Source organism: Phalacrocorax carbo, chromosome 3 (assembly GCF_963921805.1).
Source record: "Phalacrocorax carbo chromosome 3, bPhaCar2.1, whole genome shotgun sequence".
Lineage (NCBI taxonomy): Eukaryota > Metazoa > Chordata > Aves > Suliformes > Phalacrocoracidae > Phalacrocorax > Phalacrocorax carbo.
The window spans coordinates 19,064,437-19,081,436 of record NC_087515.1 but is presented as its reverse complement, the minus strand read 5'-3'; the positions used below and the strand labels follow the sequence as shown (position 1 = coordinate 19,081,436).

Sequence of the window (17,000 nt, the reverse complement as noted above, 5' to 3'; positions counted from 1 at the left end):
CGCTCTCCTCTGAGTTTCTGCACAGCCCTGATTCTTGAGCAGAAACATTTATTAGTGATAAATTCATGAACATTAAGTGAGGAGAAGGCTCCATGCAAGAAAAAAACCATACTGAGTGTCCATGGCAAGGTTTTAGCAGCAGGAATGACCTCTGTGAGGAGAGTCCAGGGCTGTCTGTGCCAGACACAGCTGGTTCCAGACAGCTTCAATGGACCCACCGCAGAGCACAGCTGAGCCTCTCAGCCAAGATGGTGGTGCCTGTTTAAGAAAGGGCACAAAACACCAGAGAGGTAGAGGAGGAGAGAACAACAGTGGGAATGAGGAGGAGGTACTCCATGGCAGAGCAGACATCCCCTGCAGGGACTGCAGCCTGTGGATGAGCCCACACAGGAGGAGGTACACATCTGAAGAACTCATGCCAGAGCACAGGACAAGAGTGAGAAGAAAGGAGTAGCAGAGAGATGCGGCTATGTCCAGACCCCAACCCCCTGCACCACCCATGTCTCACTGAAGGCACTGAAGGTGTCCTGTGGCAGTAACAAGGCAGGAAGGAGAGGTGCTTGGAGTAAAGTTGAGCCTGGGAATGAGGGAGGATAGGTGCCTTAAGTGTTTAACTTTGTTTCCCAATACCTGAATCCATAACTAAATATTTAGGCTAGTGGACAAATTCAGCTAAGTTCCCCAAGTCAAGTGTGTTTTGCATGCAATGGTACTCAGTAAGTGATTTTCCTGTCTTTATTTTGACTCATGAGTTTTTCCTCCTCATATTCATCATCTTTTCTTCCCCATGCTGCTGGGGTGGGTTGAATAAGAAGCCGCATGGCTGCTTGGCTGGGGCCAACCCACCACAAACACTTCATAAGTACGCCTGTGCAACATGATTTGCTTTAGCAGAACTATGCAAGTATCCTTCAAGACAGAGTAACCACAAATTTGTTCTAATCAACTGAGAGGGTCAAATGCCGCAGGACATTTCACGTGGAGGATGGTAGAGCACCAAAACAGAGGCCAAGATTGATGCTGGAATCTCCATTCTTAGCGAGCCATTGCACCATGAGCTATTTTAAGTTTCTGTGAATTTGTGCTGGCCTCCTTTATACCCCTCCCTGAAATTTTGATCCTTCTAAGCACATGACATTTTTTCATCTGGTGCTCTCCCTTCCTGGGCACACCTCATCATCCCTTGAGAAATCCAAATGAGGAAAAGGACTCCTTTTAAAAATCTAGTCATGTGATCATAATAAAGCATCCCTGAGAGATCTCTTCCAGAAATACCTCCAACAGAGATGCAGTTCATACGTATGAAGTATATACAGACCTCTACCTCCAAACTTCTCTTAATGTAGAGCAACGAACAATACAAGATTTTACTTCTGCAGTACATCTATATGAAAGTCAATACAAATCTAACTTGTATTTTCAGAAGCGTTTCAATAACATAAGCAAGGCAAAATTAGTGGAGACACAATCTCTTCTTAGGTTATTTGGTACTCTCAGGAGTCATCCATGTTGATGGTATCCAGTACCAGCTCCTTGATGCAAGCAGTAGGAGGAGAAATGGCTGCCTACATTCCCAGGGCAAGGTTATTCTGCCTGTCTGTCCAGAAAAGCAGAGATTTGCTTTTCTGCAACCAAGCAAGTGCTCCCAGGAGCAGGTCTGGGGGGCATGTTGGACCCTACCTGAGACACAGACCTGCCACTCAGTGGTGGAGTCACACTGACCTGAGAGGATCGTTGAGCGACAGGGCAATAGGTAGCACAATTAAGCATCCCAGCCATCTTACTTGAGAGACTAACCACTAATAAACAACAATATGATTACAGAGATTGGAAACTACAGAAGAGGGAGAGTTTTAAGACTGCAGAAAGGTAAATCTGTAAATAAAGCTATATTGAAAGTGATCAACTAAAAAAACCTTGTGTCTTAATCTCTCCTCTGTCTTTGCCCAAAGAGTTCACAGCTGAGCTCTTTCTACTCTGGCTCAAGGTCCCTTGCAGCATTAGTGATGAGTCATTAAAACAGCACCTCCACAAAAAGTGGTAACAGCAGGGCTGAGATACAGATACAGTGACAGACAGACAGGTATTTCTAAATGCTGTGTTGAAATCAACATGTGGGTACATGTGCATACACAGGGGAAGGTGTTTGATGCTCTGAAATACTAGAACCTTTTCCTTTTAAGAGAAGTTTTCTGAGAAGACCATGCAGCCTTCTGTCAGCAACAGATCTGTAACACAGATAATCTTCAAACCTCATAATCCTCCTTGGGCAGGTATTGTTTTGTGATGCATGCAGCTCCCGAAGGCCTGGTGTGAAAAGCACTGTCACCAGGTTGACAAATGCCCGTGGAACCTGCCAAGAGAATAAGCAAACCCATAGCCAATGCCCGGAGTAGAGTGCCATCTTTGCACCCTACACAGCCACAGCAGACCTCAGGTGGCAGTCTGCTGATTCAGGCACCTTACATTATTTATAACAGAGGTCTTCAAAGTACTTTCTCAATAATTAATCACACACACATATAATATTAAATTACAGCCCCTGCCTGCACTGCCTAGTCCTATTTTAAATGCTGGTGGCTTGTAATTTGAAAATGACTTCAAAAGGTCTCAGCATGGCTCAGACACCTGATAATTCTTTGAGTGCTCTTATCACCCTCACCCTCATCTGGAATATCAAAATCTTTCTCTCAATGACCACAAAAATGTACTTATTTGCAGCTAGTGAATGAGCATTTTCTAGCCATTGAATACCATATGTTTGTTCAAATTTGTTACAATACTTTTTATGTTACCTGTCCTCAGCACATCAGCTAGAGCCAAGCACATCCGTATTCCTTCAGTAAAATAGTTCTCCAGCCGTTTCTGCCTCTCACAAAGATTTGCCTGCAAGCAAGCACCTCTGCATATAGCAGTGCTCCGCAGATGAAAGCAAGGAACTAAATCCCCAGTCAATAATCAGTGACTGCTTTACAAACAGGACACAATCTCCACTCCCACGTACTAGAAAATTTGTTTTACCTCTCTGTGAAGTATGTCCAAAGCTCTTTGTAGATTGTAGGTGTAGTTTTCAGGAGAATACTGTACCTGTTGAAGCAAGAGGGTTGAATTATTTTGTCAACCAGTTTACTCAAGCAGGCAGAACAGTGACTAGCTGGAGCGTCAAACAGCAGCATTCATGTTTCTAACTCTTAGGGCAAGAGTAAGAGAGTCTTAGGCAAAACTGTCTCTGCTTTTCTTCCTTCCCATCACAGCTGTCTCACTCACAAGATCTAGCAGCCACTGGATAATAGTGAAGGGACAAACTTGGTGGCATTATCAGACATCACAACATCCTCCAGCCCCAGGCTTGCTCAGGCCAGTGTTAAAAGCGTGGCTAACACCTCACTAACAGGGACTGTCTTTGGGAGAGATCAGTTTGTGTAAAATTAAGTTTGTTTCTGCTGTATGGAATATTAGCAACCTGCCTGCCGCATGCTTTTTACTTGCCACAGATAACTGGGAAATCTCAGGCATTTATCTGGGAATGAAATCACTTTACATACTTGCCTCTCAGCGGTGAAATTTCCCAGTTCCGTTTGAGTGGTTTAAAACCTCTAATTTAATTGTCTCAAGTAATCCAATTTATATTTCTTCACTTGTGGAACTATTCGACAGTCAAATAAACTTCCCTATGAGAAATGTCTGTCTTATTTTCAGCCTTAATTCTCTTTAATTTCAAGCAGAAGTTCACTGAGACCCCCACTGGCCCACTCTGCAAAACGAGACAGCTCAGTTCCCTTATTCATTTCCTAAATCACAGCTCACCAAGAGCATTGTAGCCGGCACTATTTGTAGCTGTTCAACATACAGGAAGTATCATTGTGATCTTTGGATGCAGACATGCTATCTCCTTGCCACCCACACTCAGAAGGAACTACCATTTTGTGTCTAGGTCTGAAGCAAAAGGTAGGAGTGGTTAATTTGCTCTTTCCTTGTTTTATAACCATCTTATTGTGCTGCTTTGTGGTTTTTTCCTGATCTGAATTTAAACATGCAGAATTAAAAGTATCTGCTCTGCTGCTTGTAAGTAGGTAAGACTCATCACTATGTGAGGAGTCTGCCACAGCCTTTCACCTCCTCTGTACATACTATATATAGCCTTTGGTATGTGTGAGTACATATATACACACACACTATACACTATAGTATATATAATTGCATCAGCATAAGCTGTGGGTAGAACCATTCCCATGGCACTGAAACTGGTAATGAAGAACCAAGTGAGACTTAGGAGTGTGACTGTGCACAAGGCAAAGGACAGCAAAAACCCTTGACCTTTTATCTACAGATGGTAAAGTGGCTAGATAACAGAAAGTTATCTTAGTTAATGGCAAAACAAAATAGACACAATTATGTAATTTACAAGTGTTCTGAAGATACAACTTTATTTACCATAACATCAGGTTGAACAACCTGAAGGTCTCAGTACAATTACACTCCAGAGCTACACAAATAAGACCTACCCTATTTTGGTCTCACCCACTGAGTTCTGCCCTCTCACCCTCTGCAACGCATAGAGGACCTATGCCCAGGTTGGCCCAGTTCACACTGCAGGCAGCAGGGGACTTACTGGATTGTTGCAGAATTTGCATAGGTCATTTCCTCCTATTAAAAGTGTTATCAGCTTCCAGTCAGTCTGCAAATTTATCCTCTGCATGCAGAAGGAGACGAAATAAGTTATTTATTAAAAAATAAAGGGGGGGGGGGGGGCAGGCGACATACTAAACACAAATTTAACATTTCTCAGGGTACCTGGCTATAGTTCTCTAAGCATCCACAACAAAAATGAATTTGTAGACATGAGTGAAGATGAAGAAACTAGTAAGATCTAAATGAGGTTCACAATATCAGTAGTACCACGCAAAATTATGTGCTTCAGAAAAATATTGCTCAAAATCCATCTGTGTGCTTTTCTTAGTAATATCTTGTGTATACACTGAGTGATGACTCCTGCAGTTTTAGGAATACATCTTCATTGCAAAAATGATGGTATATGTATTACTGTATCATAAATAATGCAGCTATCCTGCTGGAAGACCCCGGAGGGCAATATATTTTGGTCTTGCTGCGAGACAAACGGCAAAGAACAGAGGGGCAATATTAACTAACTAACAATACCGGTAAAAAATTATAACGCTTTCTCCTCTGGAAGCATTTTGCAAGGGGTTAGCTAATGCAAGGTAATTATGCTTCAGTAAACACACACTTTTTTAGCTTTGAGGAAAGGTTCAGATATGCTTAGTACCATGTAGCTGACGTTGTATTGAATATCTTAACACTTCAATTTCCATGCAAAACACCACTAAGAAAAGCGCAATAGTATATCATCTTCAAGTGGTTTAAAAACATCTATCTGCAAAGGTAGAAGGCAACATATCCCAACTGGTAAACATACTGTTCAATAGTTTGACCTCAAAATGTACTTATCCAAATTAAGAGAGGGGAACATTTTCCTCCTGCAATAAAACTGTGTTTTAAAAAGAGAAAAAAAAGGAACTCTTAAATCAAAGATATATGACCTGTATGATATATGAACTTCTTTCTAGTTAGGATGGAGTTTATTAGTTAAATTTAAAAAGTTTCAGTTACATAAAACATATTTATTTGCATTCATTTCTGTTGTGTGATGTTTCCAAACTGATAAATATGAGGGGAATACTTAGAAGCCTTGAATGGTTGGAATGGAAACCATCCAACCACTTCATTGTTAGCTGCTATCCCTTTTAATCTCATTTCAGATACAGCCAGAATGAAAACTTGTTTATGAAAAAGCGAACCAAAAAGAAAGGTACTGCAAATATTTTTGTCAATATGTATTCAGCAGAGTATTTATACTAGACATACACACACAGTTATCTTGAAGGCTTTTTGGCTGCTTTCCAAATGCACAATTGGAAAACCAAAATAATATTGTGTAACTTAGGTCACTGATTGCATAGCACATTTGTCAAATTACAAATAGCAAACATTCAAAGCAGTAGCTGAGGTGAAAAATACGCAAGCAATCCTCTGCCTAATATGTGTTTTACAGATCATTAATCAAGTAATTCTTAACAACAAACATGTAAGTCAAACAACAGTGAAAGGGACTAAATTGTTTTTAAAGAAAACAAGTCCTTTCCTCACTTCACATGTTCACTCCACATGATTCGCCACTTGAAAACTTGCCCTCAATATCCTAGCACGTATCATTACTGCTGGCAAAACCATGTACTTACAAGACAATTACTAGTACTACAGCAAAATCCTGGCAGAGAAGCAGCTCTGCCATCTTACAAAGTGACATAGGTTGGGAGGGGAAGCAACAGCACTGAGTTCTCCCACCACTTGTGCTAAAAATGATAAGGAAATTACAATTATCTGGGTTTGATAGTAACTATCGCATGTTGGTGAAAAATAATTTAAGACAAAGCTATAGATTATTTTGTACTGACTGACACTCTGTGCCAGGGAATATTACATGGTACACTCCTGTACCCATAGCTTTAATGTTTGGCACCTGCTGTTGGCTTGTTAGAAGCGAATACTGCCACATAGTTTCATCTTTCTAAAGATATTACTGACATATCAAACTCACAGTATCATTTTTCATTCGGTCCACTAGTCTTCTAACCTGCGCAGGAACATCCCTAAAAATAATAAAAAAAGAAATAGAAGTAAAATAATGAAAATTAAAAAGGAGACCTGCATAGACAGCAAGGCACAGAGGAAAGCTGATGGAAGGGCATCCCTCACATAATGGCTAAAAACATGTGAAAGTCCAGTTTTCATTGAGTGAGAAGTACGATACCTAAAAAAGGCTGTATTTTGAAACAGTGATGGAGGGGGAAAAAAAAGGAAAACAATTAGCATCCAACAGGCACTTGACCACTTTGCAAATGCTGTGTGGTTACACTTTTACAAACTACACAGAAAATACACTGTGCTACCACAAAACAAATGCACTTTTCTCCTTCCCAACATCAGACAGATGTCATTGATACATGTATGGATGCCTCAGTGATATGTGTATCAATGTTATCACATGGCCTCAAGCCACTGATGCATGTCTCATAAGAAGTGCTCCCAAGAGATAAAGGTACAATGTGAATTTCACTGAAGACTGGGCATAGTGGTCTCCAGGTAATTCCCAGCTCTGCCACAGACTGACCATAAGCAATCCACATGTTTCTCTGTCCTAGTTTCTCTACACAAACTCTCAGTGCTACTGACAAGAGTTTGAATATACCTCCTATAAAACGGGGATATTTTTTCTTTGCCTCACAATACAAGTACTGCTCATAAAGTGCTTTGTGCTTTGAAAACGTTAGAGAAAACATTGCCTTTGCTGCAAATTTATTTGACATAGATTAGAAACATTGCAAAGTCCTCATCACTTTTCTTGGCCTTCACACTAGAGATGAGCTAAAGAAATTTATTTGGGCTTGCCTATCAGCCTTATTGCACTCCTGCCAAAGTCCAGGGTTTGGGCCTTTTTTAGCTAGAACTGAATTTTAAAGAAAAATCAACTTTCCTGTTAAAATTAAAAAAGTTTTCGTCTTACTCTGCATGATTCCCTGCCACAGCTTGGTTAAGTGCAGCATTATCTGTAGTCTCCTTTCCAGTACCAATAGAATACCCTATCAGGGATGGGTTGAACTCACGAAGAATATCTGCAGAAAAAGACAGCACCCTGAAATGTTGCTTACTTCAGCAGATAACAGATGAGTTTATCAAGATTAAACCTCAGTTAAAGACGATTAAAAAGCTTTAAGAGACACCTATCAAGAATTAACCCTTAAGTACAATAAACATGGAGATTTGTCACCATATAACTATTTCCTTCCCTTCAACGTTTCTGAATTTCATGAATTCAGATATCTCATGACCTAATGTGATCATCTTGGCTAGCAAAGTAATTTTGCCTGGTGAGGCTGAGTAACCCTGTGCTCAAGGCAGGAGACACTTGTGCAATCATACTGTAACTGCAGATAGGTTAGAATCAAATCCTTTAACCTGATTTCCTCAGATGTATTAACCCCAAAGACCTTAAGATTCCCTTCTAGATCCTAGGTTAACAAACCAACCTTACAATTACCCCAGATCTAAAATGTCGTGACCTCTAAAAAGCATATAAAATTTGATCTCTTAACACGATTCTGCTCCTGCCTAAAACAACTTTCCCATACAGTCGCCATAGTTTCTTTAGGCTGGGATCCAAGATCTTTCATTCATGTATCCCCAACACATTTGGGGCAGAACTATAACCAACAGAAAAATACTGAAACAACCAAGCCTTTAGGAATTACAAAATACATAGTTGAGTCATGCACAGCAAATTACAGCCTGGTTATTGTGCAACTTTTACTCAGCACTGGACATTGAATACAAAGGGATTGATTCTGTTATGCTACCGGTTGTAAATCTTTCTTCATGTCTTTTTTTTGTAATAACAGCTGTTTTAATAAATAGCTCCAGATATTTATCAAGTTTACAGAAAAAGGTACTTACTTGCTAGTGTTGTGACTGTACTTATGTTTTCATTTCCTCCAACACTGTTAAAAAGAAAGAAGAAAAAGAAATGTTCCGAGATATGATGGACTTGGTAAGGCAGCTCCCCCTTATGGGGTTTCTACACATGTACACAGCATGTTCTTTGGTGATTAAGTCAAAGCAAGCTCTTTGTGTGCATACCAATGGGGTCACAAAATCAGAGACTGTCATAATCATAATAATTATATTAAAAGCCCTGTACCCTAGCTGCCCTTTCAATTCTCTCACGTGTTTTAACATAAGTTCAAACCTAGCTGAAAGAAATTAGAATTTTTAAAAGCTGCCATCTTTGCTGCTGTTGTCCCTGTTAAAATATTTATTACTTCTATATATAGTATATATAATCCTCTATATACACACTACTATAAATTACCAATTTTTTTTTAACATATCCTTTGTATCCATAACAACAAGTTCTAAAAGCTTATGTTTGACAGTAATAAGTATACTCAATACCTTTCCCCTCCATTTCACTGAACTGCACAAATACTACCAGACTGGTAAAATTCACCACATGTCTGTGTGTTCTTTACCCTCCGTCATGCTGTAGAGAATGCTAGCATACTTTTTCCTGCAAATGTCAGCAGAATATTATCAAAGATCAAAATACAAAAAGTTGGACGTACAACACCTGTATAGCATCCCTAATTTGGAACAGAGTATTTTGAAGTGCTTTAGTATCTGTTTAAGCCTCTTACAGAACTGCAGTATTTTCGATGGATAACAAATGATGAACAGAAAATCATCCTGACAGGTTTTCTGTTAAATAATAGAGTCGCAGAATAATAAGTGAACAGGATTGCCTTTCTTCAGAGTGGCTTTTTGACCTGTCTAATAAAATGCTGCATATGTAAAAGACTGTACTGTAATTGATAAACTGTTCTGCATGATGTAAGAAATACTGGGAAGGGATCAAGGACGCAGATACTGTGTATGAAACACCACCAGCAAAAAAGATCCCAAGGTGACATTTTTTTTTAGACCACTGATTTTAAATGAGACTAATGAGTGATGTGGGCCACAGTGGGGAAGAGCAGGGACAGAAACGCAGAATGAGCAAGTGGTACAATGCCACTGGGGTCTAGAAGTCCCCTTTGCAACAGCTACAACCATGAGATGAAAAAGGGACCTTCTTAACAAAGACGCCATTTCATCCATGTATCCAGGCCTATTCCAGCCATGCTACATCGTACTCTAGATAGCCACTACTTTGAATATTTTGTCATGACTGGAAGTAAAATCATGTGCTCCATGCAAAACAAAGTCAAATTCACTCTCCACAAGCCTCCATTTGTTACAAAGAATGAACTATACATAAGAAAACCCAAGAAAATATGTTCCCTCCCATTGGGAGGGAATTATTGGAACTCACCTCCAAGAAACACCACGGTATTGAGTCAGGACATCCAGAATATCATGAGGTTTGGATGCTGCCCCATTACCTGCCTGGAAGCACAAAATAAGAGAAGTTCACCTTCAGAAAATAAGAATTGCTACAATAACTAGTTCTCTGACTGATCCTAGTGAAAACAATTAAAGAGGATGTTAATGAAGCAAGCTACATCATCTTCCCAAAATATAAGAGATCCCTGGCCTCAAGGGGATCAAGGACTGAAGATATTTTAACTCTGCTCCAGTGAATGACCCTCTTCGATCAACTTATTGATTAGATCAAGTGGGGAAAAATTGGTTTAAAATGTTCAAAATATTAATATAATTCTAAATTTACATAAGGAATAAATAAGATAGCAATGGTCCCAAATAAATAATTTTTAATGTGAGGAACATTATAATAAAGTGGTGGTACAGTGATTTTGTGTCTTCCCGCCCCCAGTTTCCCCAAGAAAGGAGACAACAAGAATTTAGTGTGGTAATTAGACAGAACACATAAGAAACATGAATTATGATATGAGCAGTGAAGCAGTCATCACTGATTGGAGAATCACAGCCAGTCCTGGGGTAATGAGTTTACATAGTTCCAGGAATACTGTTAAAAACAAAACAACAACAAAAAACCACCAACACACACACACAAAAAACAACCCAAACCACAAAACTCAATATAAGTTACACTTGACACACCTGATCATCTATTGTAGTTTTACTCAAATATTTAGTTAGTATAAATGGACATGGCTTTATAGGCATTGGTATTATAATAGACATATATCATATATGTACGCACATACACACAATTAGCTGCAGAATTTGTTCTTTCTGTTTATGCTGCTTACTAATAGCTTTGAAAGCCAATGCCTTGGGAACTGCCTAGAATCAATAAAGAAAAGCAACTGTTGTGTCCACTCTAGCAGGCTGGTTTTGCTGCTGTGCAATATGATCTTGCAGCTCTTCCTTTTGTGGCCCTCTCGTGGACTTTAAGTGGGAACTCTGCACTCAGATTAGACTCACGATCTGATCACCAGTCAGTCAAGGTGGAGTATGAAAAAGCATATGTGAAAAATGCGTTTGGCTCAATAGGGCATAACTGTATGTATTCTATTTCTCAGGATAAAAATTCAGAAATGCTTTTTCATTACTTCAACGATGGTTATCTAGTGATCTTTACTTACTGTGAGTGAATCTCCCAGGGCAGCGATCACCCGAATATCCGCCGGTTTCAGATTATGAACTAATAAATAAAAAATAAAGGTAGTGTAAGGGAAAGAGGAAAAAGAAAACTTCAAATTGAGGTGGTTATCAGAAATTTTCCTTAGAATAAGCATAAATCATTGCAAAGACAGTATTTTAATATTCATGACAGCACCAGCTCAGAACAACAGATATCAAATCAGAAGTTATTTTTGATATTATAACTGGGCATTACCTATGGCAGCAAGGGAGGCAGTAAAATTTCAGTCTTGTATCTGTGCTTACTGAGATTCCTTTTAACCAGTGGATATGACTGAAAAGCAGGCACAGCTCTGGTGCCAGCACTGGGTAGAAATCTTGGGACCATTGCAGCTTCTGATGGAAGGCAAAATCCACCCAGCAACAGGATTCCATGTGGCTTTTTGCACTCCAGACTGCACTGACAAGAGCCCGTATTCCATATATACACACCTTTACCACCCCTACAACTGAAGTACCCAGCTACCTCCTGTCTTTTCCACTGTCATGTCTTTGTTTGTACATGAAAGACGCAGTTGCATAAGCTTTCACCATCCTTGAAGGGGAACTTGCATCTTGCTATACAACTACTTACGTTGTTCCAAAAAGGATCTTAAAAGCCACAGCCAATAGAGTGCACTGCTTCAAAGAAAAGCATACCTTTCCTAGCTAGACCCTGTTCCTGTTCGCCTTCTATCATTAAATGAAGAAGCTCTGCAATAAAATTGCATAGGACTGTACCTGAAACTGGAACTGTATCAGAGGGACTCCGGTCAAAACAGGGAATATTTGTTCCATAAATCCTCTCCTGCAAAGACAGGGCAAGACTTCACATCAGACTCACTATACTCTGATCATGATAAAACATTTGTGTCTCAGAGTATTAGATTAACAAATTTCCCACATACTTTGTATACATCTACCCAACCCAGCCTTTCCTCAGGCCATGCCCACGACTGCCCTTTGAAGGCTGACACAAGCTCAGTCTGCCCAAAAGTCGCATGGCCATATTAGTGCAGCATGGCTCTTGCCTAAGACTGGGGCCAGTTATTTCAGACTCTGTGCCATACTACGTTCAGCTATGCAACATTTTGTGCACCCATACTCTGAGCTACGTGAGCTCACATCTTTTTGCAAGAAATTGTTTGAACATCCCTGGAATACCTGAGCATGAAACCATATCTTTGTCAACATGTCATAAGCCTGCCTTTTCCATGTGCAGCCCTCTACATGCAGCCAGAAATTTGCCATCCTGGCTCTTCCAGGTTGCAGCTACTGACAGAAGCACCCCCAAGGTCTACAATTAGTGAAGGCTGACTGTCAGTACACCAGAGCAGACTATCACACAAGACCCAAGGATGTGTGTTCACTCCAAATCTCTCCTCAGAACTCCTTAAGTAGGCTAACTTGCCTAAGGAAGAGATACTTGTGTGTCTTGTCCCATTGCTCCATTTTTTTTTTTTAATTTAAAAAAAACAACCAAACAAGACTACCGCAACAAACATAACACAGTGTTGCTTCTTGTCTCCTACACCATAACTGCCACCAAAATCAGAGTCATAGGTACCATTGCCCCATGCAGAATTCTGTACACCATGAATAACTAAGAAAACAGATGGCATTGTATTAAAATGAGGGGAAAAAGCATCTTATGATTCCAATGAGTATAAGTCATTTAGAGTGTAGATGTGATCTAGACCCTGTGTTCGGGGCATGAAAATGAGCATTATCACTTCTCTCTGTAGCTGCTTGGGAGTACCAAGTTCTGCTCAGAATCACCCATAACTTAAAAAAACAAGAGCACAGCTGTTTGTCTCTGCACATCTAATCTGCAACTACCTCACCCCACCCACCCCCCCCAAAAAAAAAAAAAAAAGAAAATCCCATTGTTCTTCAGTTTTGCTATGGCACAAACAAGATGAAATCAGACCCACACACTGGTGCTATGCTGATGTGATATAGTTTCCCCCATGGTAGGGCTAAATGGCCCAAATTTCACTATGCTGTTATGCCAGAGAAATTAGCATTGTTATCCAGATGTTTAAAAAAAAAGATTCTTAACAGTGAAGGCAAGACTTAATTTAGGCTGGCTGAACACATCTGCCTCAAATCACACTTTACAAAATCCACCAAGGAGAAAATGTGCTATTAAGTGTCTGACTACTTAGTCAAGCATGGAAATAAAGAGCCAGAGCCTTGTATTCAGTTTTCCCAGGTAGCATTGGTTAATTAGGCTACAACAACTCACCCACCTGCCCCACTCCCTGGAATACACTCAGTCCCTATGATGCAAACAGTCCTACTATACCTGAGATGTTTGTTTGGTGTTTGATGTCTCCAGGGAAAACGAGTAGTTACTATTTCTATATGTGAACAAATACGGATTTTCCTGCAGAGACAAGAGAGTATGTTTACCAATGCCAGTGGAAACAGAGTCAGATGATGTTAAAGTCTTCTGGCTAGGTTTTCCAGGAGAAGAAAAATCTTTACAGTATTAATTTTTGAATTAACATTGCACTAGTGAAGTAAACCAGGTCAGACCTGAAAATTAAGCCCTGGTATGCTCTAGGGACAGCACCGCCTCTTGCCTTAAACCAACATCAAACAAAACACATAATTCAATTTCTTTGATGTTTTAATTGTGGTTCAGTGAGCTTTTGGATGCCAGTAATATTTTCTCACAATCAAATTATTGAAGTCAGAGCTTAAATGCAAAACATTCAAGAACCTGTTCTCTGAACCAGAGATGTTCAGACCCTGAAGATACTAACGGGCTATTGACAGCTCCAGGGACTGAAGTAGATAAACCTGACAGCAGACAGAGTTAAATTGCAGAAAAGCTAAATTATATAAAATGCACAGATTCAATTTTATTGCTGATGCAGATTTTACTGCTGATAATAGGCCCCTGATACCCGCACTTAATGCATTCAGATTAGCTAGTTATATTTTGAATAAGAAGTATCTGACACAGTAAGATGATTTAATCAAATTTTGACAAAAGTTCTTGGTTTTGGAGTTTCATCTTTATAAAATAAAGAATCTGTGCCAACGAATTATGAGAATGCTGAATTTCTAACAGTGTGGTATCTTGGGTAACTGCACATTCCCAAGAACTTCAGAAGCCGACAACAGTATTTGAAAACTTGGAAATTCTGCAAAGAGTAAATAAAATCTAACAGTAATAAGGAAACCCTTTTACCTGAGATGGGCACCGGACCTGAAGCATTTTTGTGAAATCATAAGGCTGCTTCCATCCAACTGGCTCCATCTGGAAAGGGGGAGAACAGAGGAGTTGTACACATGCTGTGTGGGGGAGGGAAGGGAGCCTGGCAACAACGCAAAGGCTCTAGTGCCTAGCGTTTTCCATCAGGTCCATACGTATATCTAAAAACTTGTTTTGCTTATGATAAATATTTATCTATGTGTAACATACCACCTGTATACCTACAAAAGCAAGGAACAGAAAACAAGGCCTCTCACATGATCAGACTGTCATCCCATCATCTTTAAAGCAAGCATCCACACATTAACTCTGTACTTGGGAACGCTGACCCTCTAAGTGCTTTTGCCACAGGGCACTGATCTCTTACCACAGTATTCAACTGCTTGCAATCAAGTTGCTATTTATCAGCTCCACCACAGTAAATGTGGAGATGCTCTAGAAGACCTTAGCTTAAACCACCCTCATGATCCATTTTCCCCCCTTATGGTATGCAGTTTAAACTTTGCTGAGATTTGCAAGCCAGTTTTACTCCCAGCTGGACTGAGTATGAAAAGCAAAAGGTGGGTTGCCACAGCTGTGCTGCTAGGTGACAACTCTTTGCAGCAGTCTGTCCATCCTCCCAGGCCTCACCTGCCACATGGTTTTTTGTCTTCTCCCAGGCTGTGAAAACATGCTTACAAACATTTGAGAAAAGGACACACTTGGGAGACCTTTCTTCGGCTTTCTACAGTTTAGAGTTTTCATATAAAATATAACGAAACTAAAGACTCATCTGGGAGGAAAAGAAACTGAGTAGATTGAAACTTCAAAGTAAAAATGGTACTACTGAAACTCTCTGGAAAATGCAGTTTTGACTCAGATTATACACTGAAGGCTTTGGTAAGCCCACATCACTTTATCTCAGAAGCAGAAGGTACAAAAACCCTAATATAAATGGAAAGCTAAAAATCTTCCATTTGATGATACTTCTATGTTGCATTAACTTTTTCCTTCTGTCTTATGAGCACTATATGTACTCTGCTGCAAATTCATTTTGCAGCAAAGTCAGAAACATGGAATAAAACACATTAAGGTCACACCCCAATCCTCTGGTGGCTGTAAGCCCATGCAACTAAAAACTTGTTTCCTTATCTACATTTTTATACGTTAGACAACATGAAAAGGTGCTCTCCAACTGTGCACAGAGGCTTGATAATATTTACATTTGCTGGCCACCTTCTAACAAGATGGAGAGGGGATTGTTGCTAATGAAAAATTATGGAATGATTCAAAACTCAATACTGACAGCACAAAGTGGTAAATACCACAAAGATTCACTTCATTTGTTCAGGCACCTTGCTGGGTGCAAATTAAATTGCAATTGCACCCAATGGAGTTGGCCACTGTTTTAGAATCCTCAGTGAACGTCTGCTCGGTTTGTACCAGCAGCAGCAGCTGCCAGAGGCAGCAGGCTACAGAGATGCAGGGTTGAAGGCACTGAAAAATACAGCAATAACAGACTTGACGTCACTGATACATTCTGGGCAGGAATGTTATATTCTGCTTTGGTTGTTCCATCAATGAAAATAATGGGAAAATTCAGATAAATTTTTGAGAGAGAGAGAGGAATAAAAGGAATGCCCCTGAAACATGCAAAATAATGAAGCTCACAGAAAAGATACATTGGGAACTGGTACTTTCCCATCCCCCTAGGACAAAACAAAGTAGTTATTTAATAACATTCTTAAAAGAAAATATTCTTCTAGCACAGAATGATCCCACAGAACATGGGACAACGGTGGTATTTCTTGGCTAGGAATGAATTTCAAACAAGCATTAAACACTTGTATGCTGTTGGGAGTCGGGTGATGAGAATTAATTTATCTATAAGGCAATTCATTCTAGATGGCTCAGAGGCACTGTTCTCCCAGCAAAGACTGACAGCTCCCACACAGCAGAGCTGCAAGGTCCTGGTCATGAAATTGGGCACCAAGTCTCCATTGTGGTCAGCAAAAACCTCCCCTGAATTCTAGCACATCTGTCACGCGGGCTGGTTAGTGTGCAGGTCTGCTCTGGCACTACAGCAGTTTCAAAGTCAGTATCAAATCCTGAACGCAGAAGAGAGGCACGGGCAGCCTCCTGGGGCGCTGTTCCCATTTGGGTTGTTGCCTGGTTTCAATTTCTCTCTTGGTTGCAGGATAGATTTTTTCTGTGGTCTTTTCTTTTACACAAAATGCCAAACACAAGACCAAGGGCTTCTTGTCTAAGTTCTTTACACACATGAAAGGAGCTTTGCCCTCAAATATATTTCCAGAGGTAAATGTGTAGGCATTTGCCAAAATTAATCAGGCTTTCTGACGTCAAAGCTGTCCAAGTAAACAACCACCTTTCTCAGCTTTTCCTAGCTACCCAATGTCATTTTGCTGACTGTTGTTTGACATACTTAGTGTATGAATCACTGCTCCTAGATAGCTAGAAACATTTTGGTAAAATACCCAGCCATGGCTTAGCATGTGCTAGCTCAGCTTCTTCTCATCCAGATGGAGGTGCAGTCCAGCTACCAACTGCCACTAGATTTTCAAGGTTTTGCCCTTTGGCCAATAAGCAGGAAATC

The 17,000-nt window shown here is 40.1% G+C and overlaps 1 protein-coding gene and 1 long non-coding RNA gene across 2 annotated transcripts in view; both read right to left on the bottom strand.

The window, feature by feature from the left end:
• PLB1 (phospholipase B1) overlaps positions 1-9,320 on the bottom strand; it is a 53,210-nt gene extending 43,890 nt beyond the window's left edge. Inside the window, exons 1-7 of the mRNA XM_064445468.1 lie at positions 9,273-9,320; positions 8,533-8,653; positions 7,586-7,694; positions 6,620-6,671; positions 4,613-4,693; positions 3,022-3,087; positions 2,253-2,353 (exon numbers count right to left, since the gene is read on the bottom strand). Of these exons, the coding sequence (XP_064301538.1) occupies positions 2,253-2,353; positions 3,022-3,087; positions 4,613-4,693; positions 6,620-6,671; positions 7,586-7,694; positions 8,533-8,653; positions 9,273-9,320 (578 nt within the window). The remainder of the gene's footprint in view (positions 1-2,252; positions 2,354-3,021; positions 3,088-4,612; positions 4,694-6,619; positions 6,672-7,585; positions 7,695-8,532; positions 8,654-9,272) is intronic.
• A 626-nt stretch (positions 9,321-9,946) lies between these two features.
• On the bottom strand, positions 9,947-13,591 carry LOC135312457 (uncharacterized). Its single transcript, XR_010371993.1, has 4 exons — positions 13,490-13,591; positions 11,923-11,989; positions 11,145-11,203; positions 9,947-10,020 (listed from the first exon to the last, which is right to left on the bottom strand). It is a non-coding gene; the product is annotated as an uncharacterized LOC135312457 (long non-coding RNA).
• Between the last annotated feature and the right edge of the window lie 3,409 nt (positions 13,592-17,000).